This window comes from Xiphophorus couchianus, chromosome 7 (assembly GCF_001444195.1).
Source record: "Xiphophorus couchianus chromosome 7, X_couchianus-1.0, whole genome shotgun sequence".
NCBI classification, from domain to species: domain Eukaryota; kingdom Metazoa; phylum Chordata; class Actinopteri; order Cyprinodontiformes; family Poeciliidae; genus Xiphophorus; species Xiphophorus couchianus.
In genome coordinates this window covers 18548026-18570866 of record NC_040234.1, presented here as the reverse complement: position 1 = coordinate 18570866, position 22841 = coordinate 18548026, and the positions used below count along the sequence as shown (strand labels likewise).

General features: G+C 37.7%; 3 protein-coding genes and 1 non-coding gene across 6 annotated transcripts; 1 reads left to right on the top strand and 3 right to left on the bottom strand.

Annotated features, from left to right (window-relative positions):
* Positions 1–321: 321 nt before the first annotated feature.
* hce2l2 (high choriolytic enzyme 2-like 2) lies at positions 322–8131 on the bottom strand. 2 transcript variants are annotated; one of them, XM_028023815.1, is made up of 10 exons: positions 8008–8071; positions 2590–2716; positions 2451–2493; positions 2300–2362; positions 2055–2210; positions 1831–1948; positions 1529–1707; positions 1358–1439; positions 721–845; positions 322–622 (listed from the first exon to the last, which is right to left on the bottom strand). In XM_028023815.1, the coding sequence occupies exons 2-10, from the start codon at positions 2647–2649 to the stop codon at positions 606–608; spliced, it is 843 nt and encodes a 280-aa protein (XP_027879616.1). In that variant the 5' UTR covers positions 2650–2716; positions 8008–8071; the 3' UTR covers positions 322–605. The 2 variants fall into 2 exon arrangements, with proteins under 2 accessions (XP_027879616.1, XP_027879617.1); XM_028023816.1 differs by lacking the exons at positions 2451–2493; positions 2590–2716 and having other exon boundaries at positions 8008–8131.
* On the bottom strand, positions 4290–4362 carry trnak-uuu (transfer RNA lysine (anticodon UUU)). Its single transcript has one exon. It is a non-coding gene; the product is annotated as a tRNA-Lys (tRNA).
* ankzf1 (ankyrin repeat and zinc finger peptidyl tRNA hydrolase 1) lies at positions 7473–13960 on the top strand. 2 transcript variants are annotated; one of them, XM_028023810.1, is made up of 16 exons: positions 7473–7602; positions 7963–8101; positions 8934–9034; positions 9123–9225; positions 10218–10429; positions 10508–10620; positions 10709–10862; positions 11543–11765; positions 11860–11958; positions 12039–12221; positions 12293–12439; positions 12537–12813; positions 13173–13284; positions 13364–13531; positions 13609–13679; positions 13771–13960. In XM_028023810.1, exons 2-16 carry the CDS (start codon positions 7990–7992, stop codon positions 13895–13897), a joined length of 2202 nt encoding a protein of 733 aa, XP_027879611.1. In that variant the 5' UTR covers positions 7473–7602; positions 7963–7989; the 3' UTR covers positions 13898–13960. The 2 variants fall into 2 exon arrangements, with proteins under 2 accessions (XP_027879611.1, XP_027879612.1); XM_028023811.1 differs by lacking the exon at positions 7473–7602 and adding an exon at positions 7690–7875.
* Positions 13957–21837, bottom strand: glb1l (galactosidase, beta 1-like). The gene is made up of 16 exons (XM_028023812.1): positions 21775–21837; positions 21370–21539; positions 20449–20599; positions 19086–19146; positions 18912–19006; positions 18658–18838; positions 18530–18588; positions 18326–18447; positions 17571–17611; positions 17378–17496; positions 16548–16622; positions 16380–16469; positions 16147–16260; positions 15882–16013; positions 15569–15796; positions 13957–14414 (listed from the first exon to the last, which is right to left on the bottom strand). Exons 1-16 carry the CDS (start codon positions 21835–21837, stop codon positions 14211–14213), a joined length of 1905 nt encoding a protein of 634 aa, XP_027879613.1. The 3' UTR covers positions 13957–14210.
* Between the last annotated feature and the right edge of the window lie 1004 nt (positions 21838–22841).

The window sequence follows — 22841 nt, the reverse complement described above, 5'->3', positions numbered from 1 at the left end:
TAAACAGAAATAAATCCCTCCCCAAGCATCGTTCCTATTTTTATTAAGGGGCAATTTTGAGGGGTAAATACTTAAATGGCGAGTGGTGTGTGGTAACAGTGAAATCTGCCACTTATGGTTATCATATCACAAAAATGATCGGAAAATAAGGCCAGGAGGAATTATTTCAGTATAAACCAGACTGGCTTTCTATTTGCCAGTATTTCTATTTGATTTCTATAATCAAATGAACTGCAACTTTTTCTTTATTTAATATCATCACCAAAATCTTCAGCTACTTCAACATATTGCAATAATAATGATGCAATTAGGTTTTTTTTATTCTTTAACATCTTTATTGCAGGAAGTGAACAGGGATATTAAGTGACTACTTAAAACAAGGCAATAACTTTCATTTCATCTTTCACTATACAACAGGAAAGATATATGCCAATTCTGTCTACTAAAACATTAAATATAAAGTTACATGTCTCACTCAAACAAATACAAGTACAGCTCCACAAAACAAGGCCTAAATATTATGAGATTGTATGAAGATGTTTCAGCAGCAGTTTATCACGTCTGCTTTCAGAGGATTCCTGCTTCACCTCGTCTTGGTTCAGGTTCTAATCATCATTCACGGCTGCAGAAAGAGACAAAATGAAGCAGTGTTTAGATTATTTACCAATTTATATAGTAGCTCTGAAATATATTCTGTTAAATGTTTTTTTCTGTACGAACCGCATTGATAAAGCCTGTTGATTTTTAGCTTGTCAACTTGACTGAGAGACGATGCCTGGCCGAGCTTAACGTTCCTGCCGTTCTTTGGGACGATGGTTGGTTCTCCGGCCACTGAATAGGCATACCTTAAAATAGAAATATACAAATGCTGATAACATGCTGATAACAGAGAACAGCACCAGGTAAGACACTTCTTACATGGGCTCTGGTTCAGGTGTGACAGGTGTTCAAAGTGACAGCAGAGACTGTTTGTTTGTGTGTGGAGGCTTTGGAAGCACTATCTCTACTTGTAGTCCAACGTTTGTGCATCTAACCCCAATTCTGGAATGTGCTTTGCTTCTGTACCACATTTATTCCATCCACTAAACTTTCCATTAACATCTTCAAAATGTTTGCTGTAAGCTGTCATAGACGAGAACATTTTAGTGATAAGAAGCATTGTTTTTGGTCTTATGTTCAATTTTTCTGAGAACCTGAATGTGTAATTATTCTATTTACTGTATGAGTTTTACATTTTGGATTTACTAAATTTAATAAATTACTAAAATAAAATATATGTTTATGTTTTCTAATTCACTGAGATTCACCTGAAGATTAGAATTAAATTCAGTTTTACACATAAAAAAATACGACTTACATCCCAAAGTGCATAATTGAGCCAAAGTCATACGGCAGGTCCAGATTTTCTGTCTTAAACTTCTCAAAGTTTCTTACTCGATCTGTTGGAGAAAAAATGCATTGCATTTTTTTTACTTATTGTATTTGTTTGATGTGTGTGTTAAAGGTCACCAGTGTGCTTTGATATTACCTCTCCAAATGTTCGGCCACATGATGGTGACATAGTTGTCGCGGTCAAAGCGGGACTGCTCATGCACAAAGCCCAGGGAATGCATAAACTCATGGGAAATCACTCCGATATTCATGCAGTCTGGATTCTGGAGCGACAGGGTCTGTTTTCCTCCACGAGAGCCAAGGTAGGACCAACATCTTTGTTTACAAATTAAAATGTAGAGAAACAACACTCTTTGATGCATATGTTTTGCAAAAAATGAAATATTTTATTAAAATAATGGTATGTTGTAATATATGTATTTTTTGGTCATAACTCACCCTGACTTTGGCTGGATGTCGATGTAGTCTCTTTGGTGAATTCGTGGAACAAAACGGATACAGGTGCTGTCCTCTATGTTGTCCATTCCCTCCTTTATCAGCTTTGTCTCGATGTCAGCTGTTTATTTATTTAAAGGATGTACACAGGAGTAAGAAATATTACTAAAGAATATTCTGTAAAAACATTCTACAGTGATAGTGGGTTTACCAAACCCTTAACTTACAGTAATCAGGTGAGAGTGTGTAGGCAACGTAGACGTGTCCATCCACAGATTTGGACCAGAGGCAGCTCCGGGCGAAGCAGATCTTTGAGCGCCTTCCAGTGGACACAGCAATATCGCCCTCTCTGAGGGTGGTGGAACCGTCGATGACGTGGGAACCTGAAGTAGAAATGATTCAGGGCAAAATCAAAAATAGTCAAAAATTCAAAATATGTTGAAAAATCTCTCAATAATTATAAAATACTCACCATGAAACTCATTGACTTTAATTATTTGATCCATTGCAGTGCCCTCTTTTTTTCCTTCAGGCTCTAGAAAAGAAGAGTTAGTCAGCATAAGTTCTGCCATTATTTCAGCTACATTCACAATATATATATATTTTTTTTATTAAAAAATTACCCCTGAAACCAACAGGTATCCATTTGGGACTGAGTAAAAATTTCTGCAAGAAACAACAACAAAAAAACAAGAACCGAGCAGTAAGCAGATTTCTACATGTAAAACTCCCACTCTTTCTTCCATTCCTCTGTATGTTTACCTGAGCATTGACAGCCGAGAGACAAGCTGAGAGCGCACACAGCAGGATAATCTGCTCCATCTTTTCCTGGCAGATCCTTCTTCAGTGTTGCCATTTGACCTGCACTAACACCCAGTTTTATAGGCCGCTGTCCGGAGATAATACCCATGATTATCCCAGGTAAATTACTGGGCTGCTGTTATTTGTCAGTGAGTTTAATCCCCTAATTAGTTTGACTTTTTTTTCAAAAACAACATCTTCAACAGGAGCATAATGTGAGGTCCTACACTGTTTAATAACAGCTCGACTGCAATTTAAATTAAACGGTCTAATGTTTGGCACTGGATCGGTACAATTTTAGGATTTAGATGGTGTGTATGTTCACCAGGACTACTGTTTTCCATTTTACTGAAACTAAGCTTACTCATGGCTCACATGCTATGTTATGCTGCTAATTTCACATTCTAACATACTCTTATCCACACGCTCTAATGCCTCTCAAACCAAATCTTTCTGCAGTAATAAGTATGCTTTCATACAACCAGGGTTACTGTATATCCAGACTCTGCATACAAAATACCACTCCTGATTAGAGTTTGGGTTCATGTGTATATTTGGAGATTAGGACAATGTTGTTGTGTTTTGCTACTTTCACAAAATCACTTCATTTGTTGTAAAACCATTTAAAATTGTTCAGCATTTAATAAACTGTTGCTTTTTAATTCAGTGTCACATTACAAAACTTAAGTATATTTTCTTAGAATTGTGTGCAACAAATCGACACAAGTGGAGCGTAATTGTGAGATGCGAAAATCAAAGAATGGTTTTCAATTTTATTTTTTTTTTACAAATAAGACTTTGTAAAACCACCTATTGCTGCCGTTGGAGCTGCAAATAATTTTCTCCCTTTTATGTTAATTCTACTTTGCAAAATAACTTAACCTTGCTCATTAAAGTATGTGAAAAGATACCATATTTATTTTAATAAAATTCTGCTTAGATTATTTACCCCATGCTTTCCTTGTAACAAACCTTAAATGTGACTTTTTGCCAATTCTAGAGTTGATTTCTTTGATGTAGTAGGTTTGTTTGTCTCAATAAATCCAAAGTGATATATTTTGCACCCTAATGAATTATGCATTTAATAAATAAAGGAAATACTTTATTTAAGAGAAAATTGGTTAATTTGTCTTCTAGCTGACTGGCTGATGCATTTCTAATCAGTTAGAACCTAACTGCATTTAAGTAATTTCACTTTTTTTTTAGAAACTGATTAAATTTCTTTTTTGCAGTTTGTATGAGATGTTAAGTAATTTGTTCATATTTATTTTTGTGCTTGTTTTATGCAGTTTTGCAAATTCACATTTGCATTCTTATTTAGGTTATACTGTTTGTGTGTCATTTACTTGCATTTTATTGTTTGGTGTATGCTGCTGTGAAGCCTGAATTTCCCCACTGCTGGATCAGTAAAGTCTCAAGTAAAGTACTTTTTCTATTTCTATTGTTAAATGACTATTTTTGTTCAGCATTTATTGTTGTGGAACACCTCGCTGTCTCAATAATTTGAATAATAAGAGAGACCATTAAATTAAGTAATGACAATGAAACGCTGTTAAACTAGTCACAACGAGGAAAGACGGCGATTTCAACAGCTGTTTAAAGCAAAAATAAATAGATAGAGTGGGGAATTGGACACAGCTGTGAGCAATAAGAAAAAATTCCGCCCGAACAGGGACTTGAACCCTGGACCCTCAGATTAAAAGTCTGATGCTCTACCGACTGAGCTATCCGGGCTCTGCATTCCCAAAACGGAAGTACCCGTTATAAGGCAGAACCATACGTCACACGTTGACACGTTTTATTGTTGTATGGCGAAACAACACCTCTACAATAATGACAGCATTTTCAGACCTTACATTTTTCCAAGAAAACGATGGATTTGTAAGTTGACTTGGTGTAAAATTGAACGTTGACAAGGCGCTCAACACGAAAATTGTTTGAAAAAAAAAAACACAAAACACATACGCTTTTCTCTTGTAGAAACAAATTAAGGACCTGGAGCGTGCCATCAATGAAACCACTCAGAAACTGGAGGAGGTGCGGCAGGAAAGACTGCGTGTTGAGGAGGAGACCGCTCGCTGGTATTGTGCATCGCGTTTAAATACATTTTCTTAAAAGTATTCATACAGACAACTACCTTGATGATGTCATCGCTAAAGGTTGCATACCATAGGTCCATAAACGATACGTCAGCTTATCAGCCATATTGTTGGTGGCAAGTTGATATTGGAAAGTAATAAAACTATGGTTTGAATCGGCATCTTTCGTTTCTATCCAACTAATTGTGGTTGTTTTTAAAATAGAGATAGATTTTTTATTGCATGGGACATAAGACAGAAGAAGTTTATCTTAAACACAATGTACTTCAAATTCAGTTCAAATTCAAAAATGCTTTACTGAAATTAAATGTTGTCGTACTAATTCAAAATTCTCCAGAGTTATTGTGGTGATGACTATGGTCAAGAAAAGCCAGTTCTGACTAAAGACACTTTTACCCCCCTAAGACAGTCTCATGAAGAGGATGGTCAGGGTCACAAAATGACTGAACTCTCTGAGTGTCTAGGGATCTGGATGCAATCCCTAGACACAAAAATGCTCTGGCATTTCTATGGTATCAGTATATTTTATTAGGGTTGTAATTTTTCTTTTTTTTATATAAATAGAAAAATTCAGTTTTCCCTGTGCTTTCCCCCCCCCCACACACACACTATCTTTTGCTTGCTCTTTGGCTGGCTGACTGTCACTGTTCTTATTGTAACAAAATCTGCCTACTAAAGCGATTGCTGCATTATGAGGTGACCTTAAAATCCACATAAGTGGCAGAAGATCAGTAAAACACACTGTTTTTTTTATTTTTCAAAGAGTCTGCTGAAACACAGCAGGGTCCTGATTTCATGGCTTCAAACATTTTAAGTCTTTGTGTGATTACACCGCTCTCACCTTGGTTTTGATCTCTGTTCTCATCTCCAGCAAGAAAGAAAATGAGCAGAGAAGGGAGTTGATGATGGAAAATGGTGCAAAAGGTATTGCACTGCACCAATTAGGCAAGCTTCTGTTAAAGGAAAAATATATCTCAGAACATCTGGATCAACAGGCTGCCTCACATAGGTAACTAGACATGCTGCTTGCAAAAGAAAAAAAAATCCATAAGTAACAAAAGTACACCATGTTTACTATATTTTCAGAAATAAAATTGGTATTTTGGAGGAGCAGCTCAAGAGTGCCTCAAGTAAGGTCCAAAGTCTTTCAGCTGAAATCCTGGAGGTGAAAGAGCGCTTGGCAGAACTCAAAGCTTGTGGCGGTGCAGGTATTAAAATGTTTCAGGCTGTTTATTTTCTTCATGTGGTTAAATGTAATAGAAAGTGTTGTCCCTTTTTTGTTTACAGGACAAGCTTCAAGTCCTGTGGCAACCAGAAAGTCAAAAAGAAAACCAAGAAAAAAGTAAATTGTTCCCATGGGAGTTATTTTCTATTAATTGTACTCAGTAATTTGCTGTCTTTCTCTCTCTTTTTAAAAATGAAACCAATAAAATCTTTATTTCCACCCAAGCTACTTTTTTATTCCACCTTTACATGCATATGATGTTAGTTGTTTGTGCACCAGGCTTTTCGGGAAATTGTTTTCTGAAATAAAACTCCAAATCCAGTTTTTAAGTGTGACAAGGCCACAGAGTTCATGAAAGCAGAGGGGAAATATGCTTTCATGATATGAGGGAAAATATGCTTTCATTTTATTAAAAAATAAAAATAAAAAAATAACTTTGACATTTAGAAATTGATACGTGTCTACTTATTGGTACTAACAAGTTAATTCTAAAACTGATTTACGTGAAATTGTCTAGTTTTCCCCTCACGAAAAGCAAATGACACGGTGGAAAGTGTTTTCACAATTTGTGAATGCGAAAGAAATGCAACCCTACCAGAGTTTTCACACATTTTCCATGAAGCATAAACTGAGTTTGGGTGCATTTTATTTCCACTAATAATCCTTGTGATTTACAACATGGTAATTTTATTAAACCTTAGAACAAAACATAAAACCTGTGTAAAGTTTTGCAGTTGACAGAGCAGAAACCAAACCTGAAGTCAAAGAAATTGTAGGGCACAGACCTCCAAAAAGGGCTTTATGTTTGAGTGGCCAGGTGGGAGCCAGTCATTACCAGATGGCAGATGGCAGCGAAATACCACATAGTCATAGTGCCAGGAAAAATCTGGCACCACATCATTATGAAGTACTATTTTAGAATAAGTCTAATGTGACAAAAATGTATCTGTGGATTATTTTTGTACATATCATGGCTAAATTAAATGCTAAAAAATGCTAATTGGAAAGCTGAAATGTCAAAGTGCAATGCTACTACAAAGGCTAAAGGTTGGTGCTTGCAAAGCAGTAAATGCAGGTCTGCCATTCATTTTCATTGGTGCTGATTGGCTGTACCCCTAAAAGCTGTGATAAGGAAGTCAATGTACATTGGCTATTAATGCTTGCTTAGACAATAACATTACATTATATCCAAGTCTCTTTCATAAGTGTTATTCTTATTATTCTTAGCTGTAAGAGGGCCCTGAAGTGTACGTCTGTTAAGGCCTCATAGAATTTTGTACTGGTCCTGTTTGGGCCTATATTCAGGAGGGAAACCGGTAGGTTTTGTTCCCTTCTGTCTGATTTTAAGTTCAGTCAGGTTTAAGTGTTTGGAGTAATAAATACCAAAGCAATACCGGTGACACGTACTGGAAATCGCTTATATATGTAAAAATGAATTGAAATTTAAATCCGAACATTTTTGGAAATATGATTACATGCTTAAAAATTCAACTGCTACTGATTTACTGTGCCATTGTTCCCTTCTGTTTGTCAGCAACCTTTGCTCCGCAGATACCAGCACAGCTGCCGCCGCGCCGCATAATTGACACTCTTGAGCTTCCGTAGTGGGTTGGAGGAAGCACAACATTTTCTGACCGCCTTCCTTTTATGGTGAGTTACTCTTTATTTTTAGGTCATTTTTATTAATTACTTCTATAGGCGCTAAATCATTGTTGGAAGAGTTAAAACTATTAAGAAGTCGTGTTTCATTTTGAAGAGAATAAACCAGCTGTCAATTCTACACGTGTCGTTAGCAGGACACATTGTCAAATAGTTGTAACGGTAGCTTAAAAAACCACAGTTAAAGATTGGTTTACACTTTGTTTTCAGATCGTAGAGTGTATGTTCTCATTACTGCATACACCAAGAATCGAATGGCTAATAGTAAGCTATCTCTGTATCTGTGTACAGTATTTTTTTAAAAAACTAATCTGGTTTGTATTATTTTATCTGTATTTTTTTTTTTATCAGAACAGAAAATATATATATATATAAACAATGACAACTTGTACCGACCTCCGCTCCATCTTCGACTTGTGCTCAAATGAAGAAGCTTTTAAGCTGACTGAGGTAAACTCTGTCCTGAAGGAGACTGGATCATCCACAGACTGTAAGTATGAGCTGTACAAGTGAAGCTCTGTAAGTTAGAATACCAGCAAAGAGCTGATTTACAGTAATATAATTCAAACAGTAATATAAAGACACCAAATATTCATCCATTCTTTCACAGAGCAATGTATTTGAAGGGCAGTCCTGTTAATTTTGATGTCTATAGCTGAAAGTTAATGAAAAGCCAAAAATAAGTTGCTCAGAAAATTAGACCATTATGCTGGAGTTGCAAAAATACCGTTTAATTAAGAAATGTTATAGTCCTGACATCACAAGCAAAGAGAAAACTGCTGACTTGACTGTTGCCTAGCAGTCAGTAATTAACACCCTTCACGAGGAGGGTAAGCCACAATAGGTCGGCGCCAAAGAAGATGATAGTAGCAAACACATTAAATGGAAAGTTGAGTAGAAGGAAGATGTTTACTTTTTGAGAGAATTGAGGTAAACAAGCCCTGGATTGTAGCTTGCCAGAAGCTTCTTTTGTGGGCTAAGGAGGAAAATGATTGGACTGTTGCTCAGTGGTCCAAATTCCTCTTTTTAGATGTACTAAATTTTACATTAGAAAAAAGTAAATTGTAAATTTAGAAATCAAAGTCTGGAGGAAAAGTGGAGAGGCTCATAATCCTGCTTGCTTGAGAACCAGTGTAAAATTTTCACAGTCAGTGATAACGTGGTGGTTCCAAATCACACGGCACTTTATGCTTTATGAATTGAACTATTAAAATAATAGAATCCCAATGACATTGTATTTTGTTGATATACTCTGCAGCTTGTGTATTATGACAATGAGAATTTTCTTGTTCATTTCATTTCTGGTTCATGTCACTTTGCAGGTGTGACAATTAGAGGTCCACATGATGACTGGAACAGAGAGGTGTCAGACAAAATGGCCTGCTCAGCCTGCAAATGTTCCTTTGATAACAGAGAGGAACAGGTGACCCCATCCGGTTAAACACTCTATGAAACAGATGTGTGTGTGGTTGAGCAACACCAGTTTATAGTGGGTTGTGTTGGTTTTGCAGAGGGAGCACTACAAGCTTGACTGGCATCGGTTTAATTTAAGACAAAAGATGGCAGGATTGCTTCCCATCACAGCAGAAGAGTTTGAGAAGAAAACCAGAGCCGGTGGGGAAACAATGGCGCTCTGATGGAAAACTGTTTGTGTAAATATTAGAAATCCTTTATGTCAAATGTCATTTTCACCCACTAGCTCTTAATAACACTCAACAAATATATAAAAATTACTCTACTAATTCAAAAACACTATTATTAGTAACACATTTTCCAACTATTAGGAGCAGAAGTCTTAGTAGACAGTCAAAGTGCCACACTAGTACCACAAAAGTAAAAGCTAAACAACTTTTTGACATAGGTTTACAGCAAAACTGAACAATTCAATGACTGTGATGTACTAATTAACTAGGTGGCATTAAAAACCTTAACCGTAGCATCTTAAGTGGTCAATACATATTCTGCTTGCTAGTTTAGTAGCACACAAGTTAAGTTGTTTTAGCTGAGAATTTCAAAAGTCGACTAGTAAAGTGTAAAAATAGGTATTACCTTTGTATTTTTCCCCAACTATTCTAGTGAATTAGAGTAACTAAAAATATCTAATGCACCAAAATGGCATATTAGCTGGCTATTTTTTTTCTTTTACAAAACGTTATATGCTTAAATGTGCACTTTTTTAACTAGCTGACATTTTTAGTGTCCATTAATATGTCCAAAAAAACCATTCCTAGTCAATTAGTGCACACTTCAGTCTGTCTCTTTCCCTCCTTTTTTAGTTGCACTAGTTTACTAGTATCGCTGAAAAAGCTTCAAGTAGTCAACACTGCTAGTGGACTAACGGTGACATGAAACGTTTTTGCCACCTTACAAATTTCTTCTGTTTTGATAACCAAATTAAATCCAAAAATACTTAAAATTATGAATTTATTCACTAAGAAAAAAATCAGTCTAGTCAAGTCTGGTTTTACATGCAAGAGCAACTGTCTAGCTAGAGCAGAAAAACATGGCTAATATAAAGGATGTCTAATATTTACACAATCAGCTTCCCTTGGTGCGAAGGTTTTTAAAAGGAATAAGGAAATATAATTGCTTCTTTGACTTTGCAGGAGACCTGTCGAGTATCTCAGGGTCTGAGTCTGACTCTGATGGAGAGGACATGGAGAGTGACGGCAGAGGAACTGGGAGTAACATTACTGGAACAGACAATGAGAGTTCAGCTGAGCCTAATGCAACAACTGGCCGGCTCAACAGTAAGGTGGTATTTCAAAATGCCGCAGGAGAATATCTGTCCATCTATCGCTGTGCGCTTATGGGAAAGGTGAAGCTCAGCAGGTACACCTCATATTGGGATTCCTCTTCACTACTTCTGCTTATTTATTCCATTTGCATATTTCAGGCAGATTCTGATGAGCACAATGTAGTTTCCTCTCTGAATACTGTGAATCAGAAAACTGTCTGGGTCATACTTATGACGGGCGGCGGACATTTTGCTGGAGCTGTCTTCGAAGGGTTTGTTCATCTTTTAGATCACTGTAATTATAATAAAGAGCTAAGCTGTCCATTGTTGTCAAATTATCACAACGTATTTGTGTTTTAGAAAACAAGTTCTCGATCATAAGACTTTCCATCGATACACTGTTCGAGCAAAGAGAGGCACTGCCCAAGGACTGAGAGATTCCCAGAACCGCAGCCACATGGCAAGATCTGCAGGAGCGACTCTGAGGAGATACAACGAGGCAGCGCTCGTTAAGGCAAGGTTACAGAGCATTCATCTGCCCCATTATTTTACGTTTAGAGTAACATAGCAAAGTTATTAAGCTGATGGCTCTTAACCATCACAATAACAATACATATGCAGTTTTTATTTTACCTTTTAGCTCACGTTTAGATAATTCACTGAGTTTGTATTAAAATCTTCCCCATTCAAATTGACCAAATCTTAGGTATTTACTGTTTTTGTTCAGATATATTTGCTTTTTAGGGGGAACATATCCTGACATTTTTAATCTAGAGTAAATTTTTTTGTTAAAGTGTTAAAATAACTCAAAACTTGAATCTGAACATTATCCAGGCTACAACTTTTGAAGCAGCATGCTTTTGCATGTTTTTTTTACCTCACTTTTTCCCTCCGCCTAACTTTGCTTTAAAATACTTTGATGCAACACTCTGTAAACAGCCTGCTTCTTTAGCTATGACATTTTGTGTTTTTTTCTTCTCGTTGAAGCTGTTGGTGACTGTTCTGTTCAATCAGCAGCCTTCCCTATAATTCTGAAGGCATTTCTTTTTAAAAATCCTTTTTTATTGGCCATATATTATATTTAGATTTTCAGAAACTTATTAACCTTTGAACTGTATTGCTCTGTTTGTAATGGATCTAAGTGAGTTTCAGTTTTTAACGGAGATTATTCAGAGCTGCCCTGACTCTCTGCAGGACATTCAGGATCTTCTGCTAACCTGGGCTGAACACTTGAACAGGGCGTCTGCCGTGTTTGTTCGAGCTCCCAGCTACAACAAGGCCATCTTCTTTGGAGGCCGCGGGGGTGCCCTCCAAAAAAATGACCTCCGGGTCCGCTCACTTCCCATCGCCACGCGCAGGGCGACGTTTCGGGAAGTGCAGCGGGTACACGAGGTCCTCTCTACTGTCCAGGTGTATGGTGTGTTTAAATACATGTTTAGAGCAGTAGCATGTTGTCTATTTCTGTAAATCCAGGGGGTAATTATTGAATAATCCTAACTATGACTATGCAGGGAAAGACGCGGACATGTCTGCCGTTTTTAGTCCGACTAAGACGGCATGGAAAAAGAAGCCCAAAGCTGCAGCACAGAAAATCACGGGTGAACAGAAAGGTACGTTTTAATCCTGAAAGCCTCTCTGAGGGAACTGTGTTGCTATGCTGAGGAATAATATTTTAATTTGTTTAACACAGATATATTGCTGGCACCAGGGGAAGAAAATAATGAAAGCTCAGATGAAGAGGGAGAAGAAATCCAGCTGGAGATGGTGGAGCTCACGATAGGAACCCTGGACCTCAGAGAGCATGAAATGCATCCCTGCAGGCGGAGGAAGAGGAGGAGGAAAAAGAAGGAGCAAGGCAAACTTCATAATCAAGGTTGGTCTAGTTCAGTCTAAATACCAGAGAAACATGCATAACATGGCCGACATAAACCCCATCTCCAACAGAAACAGGAAGCATGAATGCTGGAGCAAGTGAGCTAGAAGACGTGGTGTCCAAGGCTACGCCTGCAGAAGAAGAGGAGGAGACGCCTCACCAGGAACAATCTGTAAAAACAAGGAAGAAGAAACCACAGGGGCAAAAACAACTAGATGGTGAGCACAGATGCCTAAATTTGTCTGTTATAGCATCATTTCTTCAACACTACAGTGCTATGAAGTGGTCGTTAAATCTGTTATTTTATCTCTCTAGAAGCTGTTGATGAGTCAGTTGATTACGGCCTCAGGGATGCTCTGTTTACTGCATGCAAAGTTGGAGATGTAGGTGCTCTCTGCAGTCTCCTTCAGCTACCTCAGGAAACGATGGACCATCCTGAAAAGATGGAGGAAAATATCTCTACAGCCCCTTTAAGCCTCCTGAATAAACCCATCGATTCATCAGGGTTTTCTTTGCTGCATGTCGCTGCAGCAGCTGCACAGAAGGCCGTCGTCAGGCTGCTCCTACATGCAGGAGCAGATCCTGCATGCAGGTATCAGCCACTCTGTAGTCCCATGCAGTACCGTAAGAAGAGAAAATCACTTATTTTTATTTCCACAATGAAGAAAAAAATGATCAACGAGTTAGACAAACCTCAAGTCTTGACAAAATTAAGTAGAAATCAGAACAAAAATCTGTCAACTTTTTCTAGAAATTCAGATTTTTGTCTTTTAAATAATGGAGTAAAATTGAAAATGTGAAAACTCAAACTCTTTTCCTGGAGTATAATCCAAAATTCTCAGAATTTGAAAGAACATTTCAGGCTTTTCAAGTCTCCGTGGGAAGTCTGATAAAATATATTGAAGTTTATGTTTGTAGCCCATTCACTAACTTTGCAATATCTCTTCACAGGGATAACAAAGGCCAGACGCCGTATACTGTCGCACCCGACAAAGATACTAGGAACGTCTTTCGTAAATACATGGGTGAGAACCCTGATAAGTATGACTACAGCAAGGCACAGGTGAGAATAAACTACCTGACTGTGAATTTCATCAAATGGAAGCGGTGAAGCTTACGGTTTCCCTGCTGTGCAACTCCAGGTCCCTGGGCCTCTAACGGCAGAGACTGAATCCAAAAAGGTGGAGAAGAAAAAGGCCCAAAGAGCTCAGAGAAAGCATCGGGAGAAAGAACAGAAGGAGGAAAAGAGGAAACAGGAGTTGGAGGCAGAGGAGAAGAAAAAGTTTGCATCTCTGACAGATCGGGAAAAGGTGAGAAAACGCGCCATTAAGCTGGAATCTCAGTAAAAGCACTGTGGATGTGTCATTGTTTTGCTCTTTGATCATAGAGAGCGCTGGCAGCAGAGAAAAGGTTGGCAGAACAAGCGGTTGCCTCAGGGGTCAGCCTCTCTAATGTCCAGTGAGTCCCCTAGAGATAAAGATTTACAGGTTTTGATAGGCGTATTTTCAGGGTTTTCTGATATTTGGTGACATTTTCTTCTCTTCAACAGGAGGTGCTGGTCATGTGGAGAATCTCTGCTCGGGAAAATCCCGTTTAACTACCTGGAGTATACATTCTGCACCCCACGATGCGTGCAAGCTCATCGGAAAGCAAATGCTCCTCCAAACAAGTCCTAATGCATATTGGGGAAAAATTAATCTAGGTGATAAAAGTTAAAAGTAAAATGCTTCTCAAGTTTCTTTTTCTCCTTTTTATTTTTGGTAAAAACAAAAATTTTGATTTTGTAAAATTATTCAAGATAATTTAATAAACACAGTTAAAAAATCAAATTATTATACAAGATATTTACATAATGTGCTGCTAAGAATGTCTGTAGGATGATCATAAAGCTGATTGATTAAATATTATGACCAAAGTTAAAGAACAAGACAGGGGAGCGAATGAAGAATTGGCAGCAGTAAAGCAAGAATTATTTGCTCATATTATTAGTCAGGATTTCCCAGCAGTGGCGTTGAGCTGAGGCCGGTCCATAAAAACAATCCGCAGGTGTGCTGGGGCTCCCTCCAGCTCCAGTAACGTGATGTTGTTGGGCAGACTGGTGCTGAGCAGGGGCCCGGGGACGTACAGAGTCTGCTGGGGACCCCTCCCTGGCCAGTATCGTCCCAAATTCACCCCATTAATCCAAACCTGGCCCTGATTAGAAACAAACACGTCATTTATTATTCTCACAATAAAAGCCTATAAAAACAATCATTACTCCCTCCACACTTATTGGAAGCCCTGGTAGAGATGCGGAAAAAGCCTTAAAATAAATGTATCTTTTATTGCAGTAGCATTATCTCACTGAAAAAATAAAATCCAACCATTTCTGACTGTATTTAGTCAGAAATAATCTTATGTTAAGAAAGACATTATTTTACAATAATACCTGAGCCCCAGTTTTTTGTTTTTATGTTTAATGCCTTGTTCAGCTGTGTTTTGTGAAAAAGATGGCTATGGAGGAAGGTTTGTGTCTGGTGACTCATTCTGGTGGCCACAGGTTTTAGATAGGCCCAAAGATGACCCATGTTCAGTTTTCCTTTATTTAAAATATTCTGGTATTTTAAATAATTCATGCTCTCTAACAAGGTTCCTTGACCCTTTGTAGGAGAAACAGGCCCACAGTATCACAGCTCTGCCACCATACTTAAGCATGAGGTGTTTTCTTTTTTTTTTACATTTTCAGCTTACTGGTAGAGTCTGCCACATCTGTATTTCAAATGTCTATGCATATAGGAGAGCTTATGATGCCAGGATCTTTAGAAGAGAAACTGGCCCAAAACATCTTGCTTTACTGTGGGCATGAGAAGATTTTCCACATTCATAGCTTGTTTCATGTCAGGTCCATCTGGGGTGTTTGTTGCTGAAAAGCTCAGTCTTTGTCTGATTTCACCAAAGAACACATAACATTTAAGAATTGTCATGTTTATATTCTGTGATGGTAGAACAGAAAAAGCTTAATCCTGTCATGCTTCTCTAACAACTAGTTGGCATCTAAATTAGATGTTTAGAAGTTTATGGAGACTTTCTGAGTCCAGTATGCCTTTCTTAGCTTCAGTTCTCCTAAGACTGGTGCCCAAACTTTCCAGCTTCTGACCCGTAAAATAAAAATGTAGGATGCCAATAACCTCAACTCTTGGTTGGGCATACAAGCATGTTAATTGAGTCAGCTAAAAAGTAGTGCAATGGCAATAATCAGCACCAAAGGGAAATATCTCCAGATTTTCAGCGACGAGGCTATTTTAAGGCTTTCTACATATCGGTACCAGAGGAGCCAATACGTGTGTAGGAATAAGATGATGAATTACCTTTGTCCATTCAATGAGCTTGAGAAAAGTGTCCCATGCTAGCCCGTTAGGTTGTAAGGTCCCCATGTAAAGGGTGGGTCCAGCTGAAGGTTCTCTTCGTGGGGATGGGACAGACTTCCGACTGTTTGAATGAGGCCATCCTCTTGAAATGGCTGCGTCAATGTCCAACGGATAGATCTTCCAGCCTGTCAGTACATCTTTACCTAAGATCAAGTTGCTCACCAGGCCCTAAAACACAGAAATACTGTAAGCAAGAGAACCATAGTTTCTGTGTGTACAGTTTGACTGACGGTCATATTTAATGTTGCCTTGCCTTGTAGTCGTTGATCTTACTGCCAAAGTTAACTCTGCCCATGTTTTCAACTAGAATATCCAACGTGTCCCCCTGTTTTCCTGTAACATTCATCACGAGTGTGGTATCTCTCTGCAACAACCCCTGGAAAACCTGTTTGAACACATTTACATTAGCTTCCAAAAGGACAACACTATACTTAGATTTGTAATGTTAATCTGTATTTTCCGCACTGACCTGGAAACCTGGATGGCTAGACAAACAAAAGTTCACAGAAAGCTCTTACCCCATTGACTGACACATAAGCACGGTCATGAACCCCATTCAGCGGCGATATAAGTGGCGTGGGCTCTGTGAGGTCGTGGGGCAGCGTGGTCCGATACAGCATGTACCCATAGTACTGGACACAATGGACATGACAGGTTGCAGACACAACAGTCTAGTTTTCTCTATTTCAAGAGGTTTACTGTCTATGCTGCTAGCCTTTTCTCTGTTGTTGACTTCAGAATGGCACCGTACCTGTTTAATCTCTTCAAACGTCAGAGGATACTTGGATTGGACTGGCCCAAGAGGAGAAATTGTATCTAGCAAACTGCTAATGTTTCCAATCTGTAAAAATAGATCATAATGAGTCACTCAAACATTTTAAAATGTGTTTTGGCCAAAATTTTGATTAGATTTTACTACCTTTTCCAGCGTGACAAAGCCATAGGCAAACTTAGGAGTTGCTGGCGGCATGGGACCAGCGGGGATGTCTCTAAACTAATGATAAATAATGAAATAAACCTATCAATTTGTTACTTTTACCAAAATCAATCAGGACATCTCAACAAATCAGAATATCACTCAAAAGCTGGTTTATTCAAGTAATTCAATTCAAAAACTAATACTCAAAGAGTGCTACACAGTAAGAGTTTATTCCTATTCATTTTGATGATGATGCCTGAAAGTGAAAATTTAGCTTTTCATACATGGATTAGAATATTACACAAATTATGCAATCATGGAAAAGCTGCTGACTTTACATTTTTACAGCAGACAGTTGTTGATAACCTCTACTTGGAGGGTAAGTCTCAAAAGATCGCTGCTAAAGACACGTTCTATACACACAGCAATAAAATTATGCATATCAATGAAAACGTTGTGTGGAAGAAAAAAAAAACTAATGTTGAGAAAGCCTTAAGAGGTTTGTGAAGCATAGCCTGTTAAATAGTGATGCAGTATTTCATGCACAATGACTCTATGCTCATGTACTCAAGACTACATGAGCATACAAGACGCTGTATTAAAAATTCTTTTTTATTGGCATAATGTAATATTCAAAATTCTGACAGTGAATGTTGTGTTTTCATTAACTGTAAATTATCATTAGCATTAGTTAACGACTGAAATTTATTAGTTGGTGTGCAATTAACTGAATTAAGAGTTTCACATTTTGAGATAAAATAAATAAACTTTTTGATTATCTAATTATTGAGAATTACTTGTAACTTGTTTGGTTATTCCATCACCGTTACCTGCTTTACGACATCTCTGATGGCCAATAGCTTCTCTGTGGGGTCTCCTGCCTCAGTCAGCGGGGCGTCGTAATCATAGCTTGTCACTACAGAGCGGAACCTGCTGTCATGATCAGCACCTTTAAAAGAGGAGTGAGCCTTTATAGGAGATCTCCACACTAATGTTAAAAACCATGAAAATAAAAGTATTTACCGTTCCAGTAGCCAAAGTTAGTCCCTCCTTCAAACATGTACCTGAGAAGAAAGGGGTAGAGAACATGAGTTCTGAGAAAGATATTAGTAAAAGCTGTGAGGTTCCGTCTCTATCTTCGTACCAATCTTAACTCAGGTGGAAGATGAGCAGCATTCAGGCATAAAAAAACTTCCCCAAATAATTTACTCAGCTTCTTTGCATTTCAGTAGACTTTAAAAAATGCTCAGGAGTATTTTAGTATCCAATTTTAGTATTGAATAAGAAATGATCAATTTGGGGATTAAGTAGCCCTTTAGTCTGTGACTGACTTTCAAATACCATTGATTTACTTTTTAGGTCTAAAATATTTATCCTCCACTGGTCACCAAGACCTGGTACAAAGACTGGATAGGAAATGTGTAAGAAAGTAGCAAAATACAAATGTTTTAATACCCTCAGAAAGCCTGGAGAAGTGTTGATTAATGACACTTAGATAACAAGAAAGTTTTAGTAGTTGGAAGCAAAGGAGATAGTCACTGGGAATAGTTTATTTATCACATCCAGATATGTGCCCCCAGCTGAAAATGAGCTTTTCTCATTGTTTTCTAAAACTCTATGCCCTGAAATATGTAAATCAAATACCTAAAAATACGCAATTAGCCTAGGGTCTCTACCTTAAGACACATATAATCACTTTCAATGCCTTGGTCTGCTGACTTATCAAATATGTGTAGAGAGAAGGAAAGCTGGAAGCCTGGGAGTTCAAGGAGACATACATGTTGACGTTGGCCCCCATGGTTAGCATTTCTTCAAGCACTCTGCTGACCTTCTGAGCTCCAACCATGGCATGCTGATCTCCCCAGTGGTCCAACCAGCCTGTGTAGAACTCTGAGTTCACCTGCAAGAGATCTAAACCTGTTACATCCATAAAACATCACCAGGTCAGAAGATGATGATGGATGGACTGGTGTGCAACAAACCAGGGGTCCTTGAGGCTCGAATCTTCTCTGGCGCTTGAAGGCAACAGTTATGTTGGTGTCTGAGGGAAATCAGGTAAACAATGAATGATGAAGCTGCAATTTCCATAACACAGTCAAATACCACCAACCTGTGCCAAAGTCCACCGTGGCATACAACCCATCCAATGATCCACATGTCATCTCCTTGTCTGTGTTTCCATCAGTGGTGAAGAGAACGACATCCTCGCCCAGAAAGAAGCGGAACAGCGTCCGCAGGTGACGCATGTAGTTGTAGTCACAGGCGAAGTAGCTTCCATATTCATTCTCAACCTGCCATTAAGGTTGATTCATTGTTACCTGCAATCATGTGCTAGAGATTATTGGTATTACCGAGTCTTTTTACCTGGACAGTGATGATGTTGCCACCATTGATGTAGAGCCAAGGTTTAATTTTGGGGAGGAGGACAGCAAGCCAACTGCTGACTGCCTCCAAGTAATCTGGTACAGAAGAAAGCATATTAATTGGGCATTAATATATTTGTGAAAACAGCATACTGGTATATTGGTGTCTGATTACCTGCGTCTGATGAGCGAAGTATGATGTTTGGTTTTTGAAGAAGCCATGCTGGTAATCCACCCTGGAACATAGGTTTAGTAAAGACATTTAGTTTTTGGCAAATTATTGTTGGATCACAGATCAGATCACAATCTTCACCTGTAGTCAGTGGCATTCCTCAGGGATTTGTTGTAAACCCTTTTCTCTTTATTCTCTATAGTCTGACTGTGGTTTCGTTTTTAATAAACAAGGTACACATTTTAATATATGTACTGATAACATGTAGATCTACAAAATCTAATTTCACTCTCCCATCTTGCTCACTTATGTGGTGTCTATGTGAAAATAAATCAAGGTAATCTGGTAACACATTTGTTTTGGATGAGCTTGTTAACTGTTCTCTAACCCCTCTTCCCAAGAACTTAGATGTCTTTTTTTTGATAGCACATTAGAATTTGAAAAGCAGATCAGTCCAGGTTGCATACTTTCATGTTAACAATGCTTCTATTCTTGTAAATGCTCTGATTGCATTTCTGATTGGCTGCTGCTAAACTTTCCTCTCTGGTTTTCAACTTTTGCATAGACTTCACCTGATACAATTCTTTTGTTGTCTTTCATTTTGTTTATGTTATGTGGACTTTCCACCCTTACTTACTGTTTATTACCAATTTTAAATGTAATCTATTTTTTCAGTCTCTACTTCTGGGTGCAATAGAGAATCTGTGATGTTATGGACATTTTTTGCACAGCGTTTTTTTCTTTTGGTGAAAAAATAAATGCTGTCAAATTACAGCTTGGATTTCTCAAAAGTTAATGCAAAATTTATTTGAATATAATGGAATGATAACACCAGAAGGACATAGAGTTATGCCCATTTGTCTGGTAAACATCTTTGAGATTACAGTTGTTATAAACTGGTACATCTTAAATGTATTTAAATTGGCTGGATGTACAAAATAGATTAAATTAGCAGTCTGTCACTGTCATAAAGTTTAAAACTTTGTACATGATTTATTTATTTTTTTTACATTAATAGACATCTTCCATTACCCAGGCACATGTCACACTGTACTGTGACACACGTTGCAGGTTATTTTTGTTCTCCCTTTGTGTGTCCCTTGTGTTTTCCCCTTTTTTTAACAGGCTTTTGGAGTGAAAGACATACATTTACAGTTTTGATATGGTTTGTTGGTTAAAACAATAACTTGACATAAGGGTTGTCTTGTTTTTCTTTGACATTGTCACTTTCACAATGCTGCTTTAAATGTTTGTTACATTGTATTATTTGTATAATTTAGGTCTTGTTGTGCAATTGAGTTGCTCCTTTTTTAGCCTGTGATGTCAAAAACTAAATATAGTACATGACCAAAGTTACTTAAATTACCATTTCCCATTCTGCACAGATGTACGGTCCTGGACGCAGGATGACGAGGAGGCCTGTCTGGTTGGCCAGATTCAGAAAATGCTCCAAATCTCTGTCTCCTGTGAAGTTGTGGACTCCCTGAACTGCTTCATGGAAGTTCCAGGGAACATATCTGAGAACACAAGGTGGGAATAAATAGGTTATAAAATATATATAGATGGTGTTTTGCAAGAGTATTCATATCCCCAGAACTTTTTAACTCTTGTTAAAGCAACAAATCTTTGTGTATTTTATTGGGATCCTATGTGACAGACTTAGAAAACAGTGTATAACCATGGAAGTAAGTTAGATATTTTATTGCTTTTTCTTCTTACAATTAAAAATATGTAAAGTGTAGTCTTAGTTGCCTTTCTTTACTCTAATACCTATATTTAAAATTTAAATAATAAATACAGTAATTGCCTTATTTGTGCCCTGTCCCTCTACAAATATCACATTTAAGGATAGTTGGCAGCAAAGGAAGCAATAAAAAGAATTGTTTGCAGTTTTGTAACAAATAGGGCACACATGAACAAAAAATACCTTTCTGGCCTCCATGTTTTGCAGGAACTGAATACATCACAATACCCTGAACATACCATCCCAACAGTGACGCATGGTGATGGCATTATGATGCTGTGGAGAGGATTTTCTCACTAGGAATACTCAAGGGGTGAATGTGCACAACCTGTTTCTCTCTTACTTTATTTTAATACAAAACGAAAACACCATGTATCCTTTTTATTTCATCACAATTTCGCACTGTTTATGTTGGTCTGTCGCATAATATTCCAATAGAATATACTGAAGTTAGTGGCTGGAACTGAACAAGACATGGAAAAGATCAAAGAGTATGCAAAGCAATCTGTGTTTTTAGTATTAAGTTGGATGTGTTTTGCTCACACTTGGACGGCATTGAGTCCAGTCATGTACATCTTCACCAGGCGGTCCTTCCAGTAATACTGCGGGATTCTGGAGTAGTGGATGCTACCAGAGATGTACTGAAAAGGCTTTCCATCTTTCAGGAAGCAGTGGTTCTTGTAATCTATAGAAAAGGTTCTCGTTCCAGTGACCTGCGAGAAGAACCATGGCACACAAAGTGATGGGAAGTTCTGCACACTGACACACCTGGTGGTCATTTTCATAATTTAAACAAGGAAGCAGAAAGATGTTGATCACTGCTGTTAAATCTCTGCTAGTAGGTAAAAACACGATTGCAGTCAAAGAGCATAACATGAAGTTTATCTGAACTGCTCTAGAAAAAAAAAACACCCAGAGGAATGTAAGGTTTGTTAGTTTCCTTCTTACCAAACTTCCAGAAAGAGTCGAAAGCGCCGTGCATACTGCAAAGAGGAATGAAGCAGCAGCCATGTCCGCTGCCTCCTGGGATCAGCTTTACCTAAAACACAGACATCACTCCATTTATCGCCCTCTTTTCCCAGAATTGACGTTCTGCGTTTCTTCTGTATGAATGCTTATTGAGGAAGCAACATTTTAGTCAATATCCAGCCCGCTTCACAATCACTGTCATGTGATGTTTATTTTCTCTCGCAGCAAGGTCCTAGAGCCCGTTATTTAACCCCAATTAAGCCAAGTAATTGTGAAGAGGGTGGAAAGAAATACATGAAAGTGTGTTTTATTTTTTACACTTTTCTATTCAGTCAATATTTTGTGGAGTAATTTTTCACTGTACTTTAGGTTTTGTCTCTCTGTCAGCTTTGCACATGTCATTAGCAACTGGCTGCGTCTCTAATGTGCTGCAATTCATTCAAAATTAGGTAGATAGACAAAAACATATGTGTGAATTTTGGTATTTTAAATGATAAACTAAGAATAAGTAACATTTCCCAATCTATTCAAAAATAAATGGGATGATACAGTAAATCTACTGCCACACCTCTTTTTTCCCCTTTTTAAAAAAAAAAAAAAAATTAATTACTCAAGTAAATGTTACAGAGTAAATGTAGCTATTTTCCACCTCTGCCCCTTTGATATCCATATTTTGGTAGGTCTGATGTTGTGACATGCTCTTTCTAACTTTAGAAGATTGATTTAACCATGAAATGTTAAAAACTCCCCCAAGTTATTGTTTTTAACCCTATTAGAATAACCCTATTATAAATTATTATTAATCCTGTTATCCATGACCTGTCCGCATTTATTGGTCTAATGTTGTTCGCTTACAAACCTTAGGGGCCTTCACAGAACAGATGCATTTATTAAATTAAATCACACATAGGTGGAATCTTCCTACTAATTATGTGACTTCCGTAGAATTGGTTCTATTATATATATATATATATATATATATATATATGTGTGTATATATATATAGATAGATATATATAGATATATATATAATTTAGGGGTATCAG

What these genes read in the sequence shown, in the direction of transcription:
- glb1l (XM_028023812.1), bottom strand. Translation starts at nt 21,837, where the DNA reads ATGGCTGCTGCTTCATTCCTCTTTGCAGTATGCACGGCGCTTTCGACT. An exon ending in TCGAGCCTCAAGGACCCCTG is followed by an intron (nt 18,448 to 18,529) that starts GTTTGTTGCACA and finishes GATCTCTTGCAG; the next exon opens with GTGAACTCAGAGTTCTACAC. An exon ending in ATGGGGGCCAACGTCAACAT is followed by an intron (nt 17,612 to 18,325) that starts GTATGTCTCCTT and finishes CTTTCTTCTCAG; the next exon opens with GTACATGTTTGAAGGAGGGA.
- ankzf1 (XM_028023810.1), top strand. Translation starts at nt 7,990, where the DNA reads ATGACAACTTGTACCGACCTCCGCTCCATCTTCGACTTGTGCTCAAAT. An exon ending in AGGCAAACTTCATAATCAAG is followed by an intron (nt 12,222 to 12,292) that starts GTTGGTCTAGTT and finishes CATCTCCAACAG; the next exon opens with AAACAGGAAGCATGAATGCT. An exon ending in CTCTGACAGATCGGGAAAAG is followed by an intron (nt 13,532 to 13,608) that starts GTGAGAAAACGC and finishes CTTTGATCATAG; the next exon opens with AGAGCGCTGGCAGCAGAGAA.
- hce2l2 (XM_028023815.1), bottom strand. Translation starts at nt 2,649, where the DNA reads ATGGAGCAGATTATCCTGCTGTGTGCGCTCTCAGCTTGTCTCTCGGCT. An exon ending in GATACCTGTTGGTTTCAGGG is followed by an intron (nt 2,363 to 2,450) that starts GTAATTTTTTAA and finishes CTTCTTTTCTAG; the next exon opens with AGCCTGAAGGAAAAAAAGAG. An exon ending in CACACTCTCACCTGATTACT is followed by an intron (nt 1,949 to 2,054) that starts GTAAGTTAAGGG and finishes ATAAATAAACAG; the next exon opens with CTGACATCGAGACAAAGCTG.